At 47.4% G+C, this 15,668-nt stretch overlaps 5 protein-coding genes across 5 annotated transcripts; all 5 read right to left on the reverse strand.

Annotated features, from left to right (window-relative positions):
* Positions 1-10: 10 nt before the first annotated feature.
* On the reverse strand, positions 11-3,559 carry ETH_00034645 (uncharacterized protein; the record flags this gene model as incomplete). The annotated part of the gene is made up of 8 exons (XM_013376761.1): positions 11-525; positions 698-903; positions 1,041-1,156; positions 1,252-1,713; positions 1,889-2,049; positions 2,212-2,360; positions 2,886-3,036; positions 3,157-3,559. The coding sequence occupies 8 exons, from the start codon at positions 3,557-3,559 to the stop codon at positions 11-13; spliced, it is 2,163 nt and encodes a 720-aa protein (XP_013232215.1).
* A 263-nt stretch (positions 3,560-3,822) lies between these two features.
* Positions 3,823-5,401, reverse strand: ETH_00034650 (uncharacterized protein; the record flags this gene model as incomplete). Its single annotated transcript, XM_013376762.1, has 4 exons — positions 3,823-4,096; positions 4,192-4,485; positions 4,595-4,998; positions 5,123-5,401. The coding sequence occupies 4 exons, from the start codon at positions 5,399-5,401 to the stop codon at positions 3,823-3,825; spliced, it is 1,251 nt and encodes a 416-aa protein (XP_013232216.1).
* Positions 5,402-6,040: 639 nt separating this feature from the next.
* ETH_00034655 (Dynein heavy chain 17, axonemal, related) lies at positions 6,041-7,374 on the reverse strand (the record flags this gene model as incomplete). Its single annotated transcript, XM_013376763.1, has 4 exons — positions 6,041-6,268; positions 6,396-6,632; positions 6,801-7,081; positions 7,194-7,374. The coding sequence occupies 4 exons, from the start codon at positions 7,372-7,374 to the stop codon at positions 6,041-6,043; spliced, it is 927 nt and encodes a 308-aa protein (XP_013232217.1).
* A 448-nt stretch (positions 7,375-7,822) lies between these two features.
* On the reverse strand, positions 7,823-9,866 carry ETH_00034660 (uncharacterized protein; the record flags this gene model as incomplete). The annotated part of the gene is made up of 5 exons (XM_013376764.1): positions 7,823-8,099; positions 8,240-8,449; positions 8,699-9,195; positions 9,320-9,564; positions 9,656-9,866. 5 exons carry the CDS (start codon positions 9,864-9,866, stop codon positions 7,823-7,825), a joined length of 1,440 nt encoding a protein of 479 aa, XP_013232218.1.
* Positions 9,867-10,261: 395 nt separating this feature from the next.
* Positions 10,262-14,799, reverse strand: ETH_00034665 (dynein beta chain, flagellar outer arm, putative; the record flags this gene model as incomplete). The annotated part of the gene is made up of 11 exons (XM_013376765.1): positions 10,262-10,492; positions 10,641-10,882; positions 11,011-11,102; positions 11,244-11,386; positions 11,499-11,636; positions 11,809-12,058; positions 12,204-12,280; positions 12,482-12,612; positions 12,846-13,002; positions 13,214-13,456; positions 13,624-14,799. The coding sequence occupies 11 exons, from the start codon at positions 14,797-14,799 to the stop codon at positions 10,262-10,264; spliced, it is 2,880 nt and encodes a 959-aa protein (XP_013232219.1).
* Between the last annotated feature and the right edge of the window lie 869 nt (positions 14,800-15,668).

Genomic DNA, 15,668 nt, shown 5'->3' on the forward strand with positions numbered 1-15,668 from the left:
ATAAAGGCGCTCACGTCATTGCCTTGGACTTAGTTATTGTGCACTTCCACCAACTTGTAAAGAATTCGAAGCCAATCCATGACTTCGTTTGTGCGCATACCACTGTTTTCAGCAGAGCCCCAAGCGCTGGGTCCAGAGTCGCCTCGGAAAGAATGACAAGAACAATCATCCCAGCAGTGATAGCTTCAGATATGAGTCGAAAAGCATCATCATCGATAGAAGAAATCTCTCTAAACTCTCGTGTAAAGTGCCTCCTTCTGAACCAGCGGGTGCCCTGCTCTTCAGGGTCAATCAGTAAGGGACATTTTGAACAGTTGCAGACCAAAATAGCATTCTCAATTGATGAAACATCCGACGGCAATCCTTCGAGTGACCACTGCCTAATTTCAGAAGGCGACGACAAGGTCCGAGCGATGGAAAAGTCTTCTCTTACAGTCATGCCCTCTTCAAGGCAAATGCTCAGCCAGTGACGACTTAATTCCCCTCTGTATTCGTGCGTAAACGGCCCAAAATAAGTGAGCATACCTGCAGATATTCAAATATCCGCACCGCAAGGTGTTCAAACTAGGATGAATTATGCTCCAGTGCAAATTCTTCGGCAAGTCGCCAACATCCTCCTAGGATGCATGGAATGAAATTGACTGGAAGTAATTGGGTTTGAATAACATGTCTATGCTTGTATGCACATTCACATTACCAGCTGCCATAAGAACGTCGCCCAAAAGGTTGGACATATCTTCCTTCACGGCTTCTGCATCAGTAGCCCATCTCTCTCCCTCCACAGACACTCCGGATAGGACTTCTCCAGCCCTGGCAAGTCTTTGCTCTGTTACTTGTATTTGATTTTCCAGATCCTTAACTCTCTTCTGGCATTCACTGTACTGCTCTATTAGTGATTGGACCCTGGTCGGAGGATAGCAGCCCACGCCCCTCGAGAGAATTACGTTACGTGTTCCAGCACTCCAGTAGCACTTCTGCATATCGATTTAAAGCAGTTAGCAAACATTTTGAAGTTACCAGGTCACAAAGCGTTGGCTCACCTCCCTTGGACATCATCAAGAGACCGCTGTTTTTCGGCCAGATCATCTTCCGCCTTCTTTAGGACTTCCTCTGCGTCTGAAAGCCTCCTCTTTTTTGGCTCCATGACCTTGAGCACCTGAAAAAATGGTAATTGGCCACTGCTGCTCAGCTTATACGCGTACGTCTCTATGTTGGCTTCCTAGAAACACTCTCGCTTGGTGCGTTGCTTACTTGTGCGTAGCTTTCGACTGCTCTCACCCACATGCACAGCGAAGTCGCTGCCTTCGACACATTGGCGACTCTCTCCGGGAGAAAGTCCTCAAGTGCAGTGTATTTGCTAAGCTGCTGTAGAACTTTGGGTGAAATATGATCTTTGTCATATTCCCGTAGAGTGGTCAGCAGAGATGTTTCATTCAGTACTTTCTTGGCCTCGTCCCATGATTCTTTGCGTCCAAGAAGGACGCAAACAGCATTCATCACGGTTTCGACAAGCGCTGGAGGGGAAGGAAAGGACTTTACTTCATGTAAGTCACGTTTGTCAAGCGCTTCAAGGGCCTTGAGTGCTTGATGCAGAAGGGGCATTACTTCATCAATATCCCTTTGACAGTCGTCGCGTATGGAATGAGCCTCTATGCGGGCTAAATTTGCTGCCGCCCTCTCAACTGAACAGCTTTGTTCCATTACTGCAGCTTTCTGTATGGTTTGAACAGCGAACAGCGAGCAGCCTCTCCAGAAACTAATTTCATAAATTTAACGTGAAGATCTTCATTCGGAACAAAAATGGTGCACAAAATGCTCTTGTGCTGATGGCTAAGCTCCACAAGTAAAACTACCGTAAGACAGACTTCTAGGCGAAATCCCTGCGGACCTCTTTATCTTCTGCTAGTGAGGCCGCCAAAGTCTTTGCCTCTTCTCTTGATTTTTCGAGGAGCGGCTGATCGGCCAGGAGCTTTGCTTTCATATTTTCCACCGCAGAGGACGTTTCTTCCAGCGTGCGGATCCCCGAGGTGTATTTTTGGAGGCGCTCATCTGCATGTCACACGAGCTTTCATAGCTTATGCGGCTAAGGTACTGGAACGAATCTGTTTCCCTACACAATCAACGAAATTGACCTTTGGCAATGTATCTACAGCTCAGTGCTTCCCTACACAATCAACGAAATTGACCTTTGGCAATATGTCTACAGCTCACCCAAATTCCGTTTCTTTGTTGCAAAAAGCAGCAAGTACTGCCGAACTAGCTCCACAAAGGACGTGCATGTCACGTGAATAGGCTCTCCAGTCACATTCATGAACTTTTCCGTTATTATCTCAGTAGCCGAGTACATTTCCGCTGATGCACTAAGAATGCCACAACGCAGGACGTCTGCTTCTCCACTAAGCTAAGTATCTTCGCGTAAAGACGTGTACCGCTCTACTTGGAACACTTTGGGGCTGCGGGGTTTGCCGCTTGCCTCGAGAGCATACGCGTCTCATCAGTGCTTAGTAGTGGAGACTTTGCCAAAATTTTGGTGCCTATTGCATGCAGGGCAGATCGGGGCCAAGGATCGTAAAAATCGAGTATGCAGCCACTCAGTAAACCAGGAAGCCGGCGGCACCTGGATCTGTAGGCACACAGTGAAGCGATTCACGTTAAGGAAGCCTTCCATACCATGTAGAGCGGAACACATAGATGCTGAGTAAGTAGTACTCAAAAACATAGTGTGCTCGTGCAATACTAATCGCAAAAACCGTATACTTCGAGTAAGTGGTGTGATTTCCTTCAATGCTCGGAAAATATAACAGCATGACGCGATTCCTGCTATTCTTCATAGCTGCATGTGATGCATTGAAAGCACTTGCCTGAACGTCTCGCCAGAAGCGGACATACTTATCACGAAGTGAAGCTTCCGCTGAATTAGAGAGACAACTGCCTCCCAACCATCAGCAGGACTTCCGGGCTCTGGTTTTTCAGGGGACCTCACTTGAAACGAAAGCTTTTCCCTATCGGACTGATCAAATATTCCGTATATCTCTCCTGAACATTGCACAACTGCTGAGCCACATTTGAATGCTTTGCTTCGTAGCAAACAAAAAAACTATGTGAAGACCAAGGCTGCGGCAAGCACTGTGAGCAGCAATCAATGCAACAATTCACCTGTGACTATCATGCTAGTTATATCTTGCAGCCATTCGTCATGCTTAATTTTAGATTCTGAGACGCGGAACACTAGGTCTTTTTTGTCTGCACAGATCTGGAGAATAAGATCTCTTAAATCCTCCCGCAAGTCATTAGGACCCCACCGAGACCTTGTCGAAATAGTAACGGGGCTGAAGTCCATTACGGAAGCAGCTAGGTTAGACAAACTTTCACGGCCTGTCAATACAGCGCATGTATGGATAGAACTCGAGGTTGGATGTGCTTGTCTCATAAGAGAACGCACATGGACCCCCTCTCTGGGTAACTCAGCAACCAACGTGCCAGCCACAGACGGTGAACGGAATTTTCTCTGGAAAACCTTTGACCATTCTGCGGAACATGAGAGTCTGACCTGAACCATTTGTACCTAGAAGAAGTGCATGACCCCCAGGGATTCTCAGTATCCTGCATAGCCTAGCGATATGCTTGTTAGCGTGCTCGAAAAACACCAGGTCGAGGGGTGTTTTTGCCATTGCATTATACTGTTCAAGGTACCTAATAAACCACAAAACAATTAAGCCAGCAGTATGCATTAGTTTCTTTTACGAGTCACCGTACTACACCATTATAGTGTTTCTTTACTTCCACTTTCACTTCTCAAGCTCTTCTGGTCTTGAACTGAGCTCAGAATAGAAGGCCACGATTTCTTAGAGCATACCTAGAGAGAATGACATTCATCTCTTCTTCTGAAATCGAAATCTCTGAGTAATTCTTGCCGGAACCGATCTCGGCAAAGTCGCCGAAAATGATTTGGGAACAAACGCAGTCCTCCAGCTCATCTTTTAGGTCAAGGGAGGCCGAAATTTGCTTGAGCAACACCCTTTCCGTCCATTTTCGGTCCTCTATGGAGATCAGACGATCTACAAACTGCCTCTGCATTTCGTGGAGCCAGAGCCTACTCATAATGCGAGAGTAGACAGACCGCGTAGAGAGTAAAGCAGCACTTTGCTCGGGAAAAACAGAGCAGCGGCAAGACTTCGGCTTTCGCCTCACCGAGCAATGTCAACTTGGGTGGCGATTTTACTGGTATCTGCCATAAGCATGACTTCCAGTGCTCTTGAAACTTCGCGCACTGTAAATGTGTAGTGGCACTTGAGAGGCGTCGGCAGCAGATGTCCTTTGATTCGCTCGTATGCTGCTACAGTGGCATCAATCATGACTTCTGCATAGTTGGACAATGTTGGTAAGCTATATTCCCAAGCTCCGCGAAGGATTTGTGTAAAGATGTACCTTATGTCTGCTGGGGCATAGTCATCTTGAAACAAAATATTGAAATGACGGAGAAGCCTAGCACCAAGACAAAAGAGGAGCCTCAACACCTTGCGCTTCAGTTAACATTGAGGCGCGTGTTCACAAATTTTTTGCAACAGCTGATGTGCTTAGAATAAGAACTTACCTCATATCGGTGGCAACCCCTGCCACTTCTGTTGCTCCGGAAAGGATAGTACTTGTATCTTCGACATGAATAAACTGAAAACGAGCCCTTTCAAAAAACCCCCCATATTCAACAATCTGTCTTAACAGTTGATGGGGTCTTCGTGCTCCAAATTGATCTGGGATAGGTACTGCTATGTTGTCAATTAGAAACAGCATTCGAGAGCCATAGGGCGGTCCTAGCGATCTTCGGTGCCGCTTCACGAAACGAGACAATACGAAGTCTTCTACGTCGTCTGTGGTAGTTCGTTGTCCTAACGACATTTTGCAGTACGTCTGTGAAGTTCCAAGTGCCCTTGTGCACTGTTGGAGGTAAGCGCTCTTTCCAGTGCCAGGTTTACCAGAAAGCAGAACCCCGTATCCGCCCTGGAAAGGTTGACATAAGAAAGCTTTCACTTTTGCAATCTGCGTGAGTACACCACTGGGAGAAACTTGTCTCGCATGATACTCGCCCGTAGCCACAGATGCATGAGTCCCGGAAAAGCCTCACCTGCGCAATTGTTTGAAGCACATGCAAGTTGGCTGCTGTTCGCAATGTTGGCACAAACATGTTGGTAACTGTAAGCCCGCTCTCGAACGCATATTTGGGCACCAAAGCGTCATAGGTTGTCAGCTTCAAAGTAGTTACGTCCGGCGTAATGTCGTAAATGGTTGCTGAAGACGGAAGGCTTTCAAGCTGCTTGCAGACAATGCGTAATTCTGGAAGCAGGGCTTTTGAAAACTCAGCTCGCTGCTCATGATTCAAGAGTCCGCCAAGACCCCATGCCATTGCAACAGCAAAATACATGCGTGCCACATCATCAGTGTGCTCCGCGGCTATATGCTGCAGGGTAACTTGATTCAGCAAAGCTGTAAGAAGCCGGCACACTGAGGCAGCAAGGAACAAGTCACTCCATGGCATTGCCAACTGAGCAAGAGCAACACGCACATTCTCCAGGTATACACTGAAGGGGATATTCCTATGAGTGGGCTGCTCATGGAGTGTGGGTGAGCCAAAGCTCGATGTGGGCTAGACAGGAACCCATCGTAAACTTCTATCGACAATGCACTGTTCACAGGTCAAGCAGCCGTGTGCAACTAACCTTGCAGTTTCCATGAATGTACTCAAGGCCTTTCTGGAAGGTGGAGATACACCAAAGCTCTATCCTTGAGGAAAGGGATGCAAACTTGTTCTTTTGGTCTTCATATGACTGTCTCCAGGACTGGAATAACAGCGACCATCCTCGGTGCTCGGGCTCGATGAAGACGGTTCCACACCTACTGACTGTAGCAGGAGAAGCAGCTCCTAATTCCTACCCCACAATGCCATTCGCAAAACAACGGAAAATCTCCGAAGCAATTCGGCTTTTGAAACGATGACCGCCGATATGGAAAGGCTTATGACACAGCGGGAGACGAACATTCCTTTTTAGTTCGGCAAAGTTCCAAGGAACCACGAAAGCACGGTTCGTACAGCTACTTCAAAAAAGATCTTGAGATTATCGGGCAGGACAATACGTTCCCCATTGCTAAGGCATAACAGCTTATTGTCATCTAAGGCCGAATTCAAGTTTTCGGCCCAATTTGGATCCAATGGGCCGTCGAGGACTAGCCAATTGTGAGTGCTCCTCTGCGACACAATGGCGTCTCTAACACGCTGTAGGCAAAACCGAAATCCACAAGTATTGCCACACTCCACAGCCCACTAGGCCTTATTGTTTCACGGAAAACTATTGTGTAGAGCTTAGGAAGTATCCAGCAAACTCCCAATGCACTGAACGCACCGCTGCTACAATTCCATCCAGCCACTCGGTAGTATTGGAGTCAATTTTTCCAAATAGCAAACTCTCTTCCATTGCTTTAGGGTTCACTCGCAACACCTCACAGTTACCGGTGATACCGAAGCTTTCGTGCTGAGCACTTCCAGTAGAGCACGAATTATACTCCTTTTCGCGAACGTGAGACATTGCTCTTGACAAACCGAGGATTAAAGTTGATTTGCCCACTCCGGGTGCTCCTACCTGAGAACAGGTCTAACTACTTTGCTTGTTTACCCAGGCCCACAATGGTATCCGAGACCCCAAAATCATGTGAGCATTGTAGGATTGCTAACTTTCAAAAGCCTGCCTGCAAAATTCGAGAATTCGGTGCAAGAATTCTATGCGAGTCGCTAGTTTTTTTCCACTCACCACAAGCAAACCATGTCTGAGAAGCTGGGTTTCATAAAGCTCCATTCCCTTTTCTACAAAGCTGGGTATAGCTTGGAGATGCTGCTCCTGAAGAACTTTTTCTAGTGCGGCTTTCATGTGGCTGTCACTTGCCTTAGGTAATCTTTGCTGGGGAAACATGTCAGCTATAAGTCCTAAGTATACAGGAACGTCATCGGTGACAAGTCTTGGAGTAACCGATCGAAGAGCATGCATTACTATACTTGCCTCGTCATCTTCAGGCTGATTTTTCTTCATGTGTCCTGCCCAGAGTCACGAGCAAAGAGGACTTGGCGAAGTACCCGTGGAACCATCTCGTCGTACCTTACAGCACTACAGTCGCCAATAGTCTAGTATTTGGTAAAACAGACTTACCAGCAGCTACCAGAACCGTCTTCATTGCTCGAAGTCCCCAATCATAATGCATTTGCTGGCTAAGTAGAGCGCCTGATATTGAAAAAACCTGCGCTACTTTAATTGACAAAGAGCTCGCCGTAAGAAAGCCGCTAGCAAGCATGAGAACCTCAGCAATCAGCGTAAAGTCTGGTCTGACCATGGCCACTGGCCTGAAAAGCGACTGAAGATTTTCAGGCAATTCCGTCCTTCCAGCATATCCTGGGTTATTGGTAATACATACTCCTACCCTGACAGACACCCCATGACCAATAGGCACTTGTGGAATCCTTGAAAGCTTCCCTCAGCCGTGTGTGCTTTTCAAAAGGGCAAAATGTCCCGTGTTTGCTTTGCTTGCCTGGAGTCTACGTGAGTAGTTCTACCGTCGAATTCGACGACATCCTTTTGAGCCCTTACGGCTGTTTGGATCTTTAAAAGCAGCTGCGCAACAACCGATAAGACCTCTATGTCAATCCTGTTAAATTCATCAAAACATGCCCACGCGCCAGTTTGAGCCAAGCCTCTAAAGAGGCGAGACATAACATGGTGGTCTAAGTCCTTTGAGCAATTAAAGACAAGACAAGGCAACCCCAAGGCTTTTGCCAAGTCCTTCACTGTTTCAGTCTTTCCTGCATTGCGTAGCACGCATTCAGCGCACGCCTTTGGTAACGTCGCAGATCCCATGCTATTTCATTTGTAGTCTGGCGCGTGTCGGCCCGGGTATAGAGGAAGCTTCGTCCGTATGCTGTACCTGTTCCAGCAGGCCCAGCAGGAGCGCCACCATACCCAAGTTGTAAGGCCGAAGTAAGGGTCACGAAGCACTTGTCAGTCAAGGGTGTGATAACCAATCTCGATGAGGAGCCGAGAAACTCGTGCCTGTATTGGAATCTGTAGTAGCAAAGACGACAAAACGCAACGGGAGAACCAGACGGCTTAGCTTGGCACGTAGCTTCCTGATGCGATCTCAGAGAGGCTAAAAAACTAGATACTGCCTCTTTGCTCCGCTTGCGCAATAGCTGTCATCATACTTTGCCTGCAGCTGCTCAATGTTGCAGTGCTCATCATCAGTTTGCCAGTAGTAGCGCAGCTGCCTATTCCATTCAAAACACGAAGGGCTGATGTTCTTCGCCCGACCCAACGCGCTCAAAATGTCACGGGCATGAACCATCAAAACAAGCGAAGACTGTGCCAATTTTTGAATCGATGGAACATTTGTCTTTGAATTGAGCAACGCAAGCCTGAAGGCAGAGACGATGAAGCACATGATTTCCCCAAATCTTCTACGCGCGAACCGCTCAGTGGCTGATCCACATTGGCGCATTCTCAACAAATTATATATCTCTTCGTAAAGGCACGCCAAAATCATGCCGACGGCCTTGACTACAAAATCCATGTCAGCTCATTGCCGATGATCTAAATCACCGAAGTATGCTATTTATTTTTCTCACTTTCTACCACCAGCACGGCCGCCAAAGTGTATCTCTCACTGTTGAATCTCGTTGTTGGTGTCTTCCAAGCGCTCTTGAAAGGCGCAAAATTCTCCTTCCGATTGCGCTATGTGTAGAGCATCCTCCGTTTGGGAAAACCAGTGAATCATTGCTGCAGTCAATATGCACTGAGGAGGGTACTCATTCAGCCATTGCTCCAAGTCGACTCCTGGGTCCACTTTCGTTTGAATAGCAGCCTTCAAATTAATCTTCAACGAATCTATCATAGCTTCTTCAAGAGATGCAAACCATTGTTCGACGGGTGCTAGCGCATTGACAGGCTGTAGGAGGTCCAGTTTGTATGCATCCTCGGAATACAGGGCTTCGATTGAAGTTCCATTTGGTGCCACAGCAACAGCATGGACTCCATCGAAGCACTTTTGGAAGCATTGTTGCAAGGCATTGGGCTGCTTGGCTTTCGAGATTATCTTGACCAGTTCCTCTCTGGAGAGAAAATAAAATCTTGGGAAGGCCACACGCTTCAGATCAAGGTAGTCCTGAACCAGTGCATCGAACAAAACACTAGCTTCTGAATCCACAGAGCTCTACTCTCCATAATAAGCCGCTTGTCCAGTTCACTCTATAGATTTGCACTTTGGTGGGTTCTACCAACCAAATTACCTCTAGCTTGCGCTGCACTGCAGCTAAAGTTTTGTTTTTTTCCTCAACGATCTCGAATAGCCCTTCCTCTTCCACAACTGTTATGACGTTGGATTGCTCATTCCGAATCTTCCGCAGATACGCCCTCCAAAATCCATCAACCCTTTCAAATGCTTCTGTCTCATCCGGTAATTGTTGTAGTGCCTCAGGGCTGCCGAAAATGCTCTGAAGGCCAATCCACTGGCGCTGAAGTTGTGCCAGTTCCTCTGAAGCACACACACCGCAAGAACGCCTCCCGCAGAGCGGCAATAAACTGCAGACCAAAGGCAAACTACTCAGCATAAAGGCGGTTAGAACTGATGCGGAGCTGGTCGACAGTAGGTTCTTTTCTTATACCCAGGACTTGTTGCGCCAGGTCAAGTTTCCCAGCCCAGAATTCCACTTTGTCCTTGAGAATGCCAACATATGAGTTGTGCAGCATGCGTTGCATGGATATTTGATGCTCTTCAATTGTGGAAAGTACTTCACTCAGGTCCGCTTCACCAGAACAAGAGAAAAACACTGGCATGGTGCATAAACAGCAGGGAATCTGCGCGGGGTTATAGTGTTGCCATACTTCAGAACAACTTAGCCGACTGGTTTAATAGTCGCTGCAGGCCTACCAAGGATGAAGGCATTTGGATCTTCATCAAATGGTTTAATCTGTAATTCGCGCGTTTCCCAAGCGGCTGAAATCTTATCCATGGTCTGGACAAGAGACTGCTGTACTGAGGCAAGTGTTGATATTTCATTTATAAAGTCCCGTTTCGAATATATATCTTTCTGATCTACTTCTTCCAAAGACACTGACTCTTCCGTGCCAGGGATTCTATGCAGAGTTACCACACCACCAAGAACGCGCCCTCCGATCTAAAGTGAGTCTGCAACAGTAACAGCAATGTATCTTCAGCCATTGCTTGCGGCTTACTCAAGCTCTCCAAGAATCGCTTCCCAGTGTCGCCGTTTGAGGGCAGGGTTACCCAAATCCATAATAAGCGGCAGGCGGGCAATCCAGCTCTCAACTTCCTTTTTGAACTCTACTGCGACGGGGTCGGTTGGAAAGTTCTGCAGAGCTATGCAAGCTTCCTTCAGGTACCGCTTCACCCTAGCTTCTATTTCTTCAGCGTTCAATGAGGACAAAGGCAGGCCAAGCCACTATAAGGACACCGGAAGACAGATCAATCGCATCAATCCCATATCAGCTCCATTCTAGTTCAAAATTATTTTGTTTTCTCTGTTTACCAGAAAGAAACACAGGTATGCAAGGCTGCGGTTGATGTAAGCAGCTCAAAGTTATCCTAACCTTTGACGTATCGGCCTGCCAAGAGCAGATTTGCTGCCACATTTCCACCTTTGGCTTTATTCTGCGGAACGTTTCTTGGGTATGCTTGGAAATAACAGCAGGACTCTCTGGAGCGAGGAGCTCCTTCATGCCTTTGAGCGTCTCAGCCTTGCCATAGGCGAAGTCGATGCGCTTCTGGTACTCCTTCAGCTGCTCAAAGCACCTGGTGGCGTTCTTCAATGCATCCAGCCGTTTGTACTCATCTGGAACATGTGAAGACGCAGTTAAAGCAATTTTGCAATGAGGAAGGGGTGCTTCCGCCAGTCCAGGCCCCAAACGGGACATTTTAAGAGACCCCATACTCTGTGACATATATGCAGACAGAATTCACCGTCATTGACGAGCATGTCTAGGTCCTGTATCTCGTTATCAACCTCTTGTGTTTTTGCTTTCAGCTCAAGCTTCATAGCCTGAATGTTATTCCTGCGCAAAGAAAGAATCAGCTGCGCTCACTTCCCCGGGTTTCCCACTCTTCCCAGACCTCTCTTGACTTTCCGAAAGAAAGCTACCTACCGCGAAGGAACCTGCATTTAGCTTGAGTCAGGAAACCCTAAGTTTGGATACCTAATGTGCTCTGCTGCATCCAGCAGCTTGAATGTCTCAAACTCGTTTGCACTCTTCAGCATATTTTCCAGCTGAATGGTGTCTTCGACAGCCAGCCGGACACCGTATTGTTTCAACAAAGCAAACATTTCCTCAGCATCTGCCTGTATAATAAACCAGCGTCCCCAGTAAAGCTGATAGCACCTGACGAGGTCTTTCTGAACAACATTGGTCTGCATATCTCTGCGAAGCCATGCTCTGAGATGTTTTACGCACCTTGTCTCGATCTAGGTCTTCAATTTGAGACTTGATCTCTTTGCAGCTACTCACGAAAGAGGCAAAAGACAGAAGTTTCGTAGGGCGTTCATCTAGGCGCCTGTTTATGGATTCGAAGCGGCTTGCAGTAGCTCGTACCTGAACAGTTAGGCAGTTGAATGGCATAGGGCAGGAGAAGATGTCAAAAGCGCAATCAAGGAAAAAGCCGAGGGCTGGGGAAGCTGAAGCTTGCCATGCATTTCTGAAAGTATAGACGTTAGAAAAAATATCCCGCTGAAACTTGCAAAATGTTACGAGTTCTAGGACTCACGTGCTCCTTCATGAGTTTCCACAGAAGGCGTTTCATGAAAGTGAGGGCTCTTTCCGTAATGGGCTGCAAGGAGGACTTAAGAGTCCTCGCTTCTATTGAAAATAACCCAACTGCGTGTACGGGATTGAGTTTTTCCAGTTTCTCCTCAAACTCTGTTATTAACTCCATTTCACTGGACAGTTCATCATGGCCAGTTATCGAATTGGCGAATTCCGTCTCGTCCCAATTCTGTCCATATTCGTAAATCTGCCTGTTTCAGGCAAGCAATAAGTCAAGAAAAGACGTTTTCTTAGGGAAACGTACATGGTAGAAGTATTATCATCTTCGAGGGAGCCCGAAATGAGCATATAAAAGAGAAAGCGTTGGCTGGTCATATAGCGACAGGAGTTCTTTACCTGTATATTCCAAAGTACGACTCGGAGTACTTTTGCGCGCGGTCGAAATCTTTGAAAAGTCTCTCTTTAATTCGTTTCTGCAGAACAGTTTAGTGTTGTTGCCCCTCTTGAATCACATGACATTACCGGTGTGATTGCGTTTCTTGTGTAAAGCTGTTCTATTGCAGCGCAAAAGCGTTTCATCTAGTGGAAAATTGAGTTTTGAACGCAAGAAGTGCGAAGGCGTTCTGTTTAAGAAAAATAGCCACTTTTCTGTATTGCAAGACATTCGAGAGTACCTTCATAACCTGCAAGTGCTTGGATTTCGATAGCAACGATTCCAGACTTAGTGTTGGCCCCTGTGCAACTGAGTCTTCAAATTGGCGGCATTGGCTCAGTAAAGGGACACTGCTGACGGTGGAAATGACGCCTGCGTTTTCACGGAATATTCTCCGATTTGTCTTTGAATCAGAAAGTTTTAGTTTGATCTCCTATTAGCTCATACATATCTAAGTTACGGAGATGTCCTGGCCTATCTGATTATTGGCAGGCTGCTCCAAATGAGATGCGGAATCGTTGCGGAGTTGCTTGGAATGCCCGCTTAAATCTTGTGTACTGGCGCACGTGCATTTTGGAGGGACACCTTCAAGTGTAATTTCTTACCATTCCACCACTCCTGATGCATGGAGATGAAGTCCAAACGGCTAGGGTCGAGTTCAACTTTCTTGCTTCCAAAGGACACGTTAACGGAGAAGAGCTTCGAGCAGTTTTCTGCTGTGCCAAGACGTTCTAACATCTTGACTGTTGCGTTAGTGACGGCCTGCACGGGGGTAGGATATAGACACGATGTACGACTGCGTATACCTCCGTCAACACCTAAAAGGCTTCTGCTGTAGGGCTGTCAAACGCTGCACACGTTTTTCTCATCCCCTCATAAGTGCCCACTACAAAGCCGCTAAGCAGCAGACACGCCGTCTAGGCATGAACCATTTCTGCATGAAGGTGGACCTGCGGCAGCTACAGAGTCGCACCTTTGCAAGTCTCATGGTGAGGATGAGATCGACAAGAAGTATGAACTGTCCGAAGAGTGCTTGGTTCTTGTATGCTAGCCGTATACGTCTCTGCTGTTCTGCCGCCTCTCGTTTTGCCTGGAAAATTGACTTTCCTTTATTTGTAGAACAAGCTTGCATGGGATCGACCTCCGGAAGCTGTGTTGCCTCGTGGAGCCTCTGCATCAGGGCGGCAAGCAGACTCCGTGCTTCGCTATGCTTGGCCTGCAACCAGTAGCACTGATAAAGGAGCCCGTCGATTCAGTCACTGGAGAGACGCCCAATCTTTTGTCCCATGAGCCTCAAAAGGCCATTGTACACGCTTCTGTATAGGCGGCCAACATCAATGAGGCTCTATGTGAACCGTCAATGCTCATCTACTCTGTGCTGACCTCCAGCTCTTTGGTTGCTCCAGTCTTCGGATCCGAGCTAAGAGCTTGTTGCTGGGCGATGAATTGAGAAATATCATAGAGTGTGGGTTGTAGCTCGACTAGTTTAACTTCGCTGACGCCGGCGAGGACTTTGTGAATTTGCAGTAGGTGCTCACAATATATCGGTTTGGCTACGAAGAGCGTTTTACATAGCGTTTCCTTCCGCTCGTCGAACACGTGTTTCCTTGAAGCATGACTCCACAGGCATAAAACCTTCCGAACGACAAAGGTCTTGAAGAATGGCAGAGTCCGCAGCAGGGAATGGACGAATGCTTGTCTCATCCACTCGTCTTGCCTGAAACACTCTGATGGCTTTCCTGGACAAATGTGCATCACTGCGGTTTCCGATATGGTGAAGTGTTCTGGATCCACTTCATTCTGTGGCACGACGACTAGCTTGTACGGATCAAATACCATCGGATCTGTAGGTGCCCTATTACAGAAGAGAAATTTGGTTTTTGTTGTGCTTCCATGCCGTGCAAAGAACGCCACCGCATCCCGCTCCGTCTTTACTTTCGTTAGATCCGCATAGCCCTGTTCATCAAGATCTTGATTCTGCGCTGCTGAATTTTCTCCTCCAGTTTGCATTGCCATTAGGCGTTCTAACTGTTCGTTAGCAGTACTTTTTACCTCTTTACCTCCACCGTTATTGGGTGAAGCAGTGTTATTCACGAACGCATCGTACAAAAAGCTAACGTGTTTAGGCACAGCTGACCCTGTGTTAGCCATCTGCTGCAGAGTCGAAAGAGATTTTTCACGATGGTTCCTTATCTTTTTTCTGATGCTTTCGCCCTGTACATGCTGACAATTGTTCAGGAGGGAATGTATAGTTGGAGGTGAGCGTTGTACTCTAACACCGTCAATATTGTGTTCTGACTCTCTCAGATGAGGCAGAAACCAGTCAGCGTTCTGAACTAAGCGATACGGAGCTGTGCATCGCAGCGCTTCCGCAACTAAGCTATTGCCATTGTTTCGTTCGTGAGGATCTGGAAGAGATCGCGTATTGCTAGCGAACGGCCTCGAGTGACAAGCGTCAAGGCCGCCCTCAACTGGTCCGTCTTCGCCTGCTCCACCGCTAACACTCCCTACAGGAGTATCATTAGAAGGCGACTGGCGGTGGAGCTCGTCAGGGTTCATCTTTGTGTTAGTGGCTGAACGCTCGACACCTGAATCACTCCCGTTGCCTGTTGCTCTGTTAATCAGCCACTTTTACAGATATGCCTGACCTTCGCCGCTACACTCACTCCACTACGTTGCCGTCCAAATAGGATGGCTGGTGCTGCCTTGCCTGTTGTTGTAGCTTTTAATAAGGCGAACTGCATTCTCCCGTCTTGCCCTTCCACAGAAGTGGTCGGTGGCGTTGCACCTTGCTTTACTTGCACTATACTGTTCCGTCCTCAAATCACAAATGACATGCGTGTTATTTGAATAGAACAGCTACAATTCCTCGTTTGGATAGGCTAAGCTGGCAGCTACCACGGTGAGACAGCTGAGGTTGGGTCTGCAGCTTCGGCAACGATCTGCCGTTTGCACCAGGTGTTTGTACAATACTGTTCAGCAACTCTTCGAGTGTAGAAAAAAGTAATGGGTGCGCTGTATGTGTTTCAACTGCTGCTGTAGGTTGATGAAGAGCAGTCTCACTAATGTCTCCTCATCTTGTGCTGTACGTGTCTGACTAGGAACCGTCCACGCCCATCTGCGTACCAATCCTCTCTAAGAGTTCGAGATCCCGGAAAATTTGCTCCTTAGCATCTGTTTATGGTTCATTGAATATCTTGAAAGTAATCATATGAAGAAGGTGTTGGGCGAACAGGAGTGCGACCGCCGATTCCTGTCCCCTCACGCCTGCTCAATCGCCAGGTGTGCAGCAGAGCAGCCCTGCTTAAAGGACTTTGCCTCTCCCGAAAATAGGAAATCTTATGAAAGTTTGAATTTCATTACTTTCACTTGCTCAGTATGCACATGTGCCGTCCCACACGACCTTTGTCCAAGCTGCAAGGGTTATC

The sequence above is a fragment of the Eimeria tenella genome, genomic scaffold (genome assembly GCF_000499545.2).
Source record: "Eimeria tenella Houghton genomic scaffold, Eth_scaff4, whole genome shotgun sequence".
NCBI classification, from domain to species: Eukaryota; Apicomplexa; class Conoidasida; order Eucoccidiorida; family Eimeriidae; genus Eimeria; species Eimeria tenella.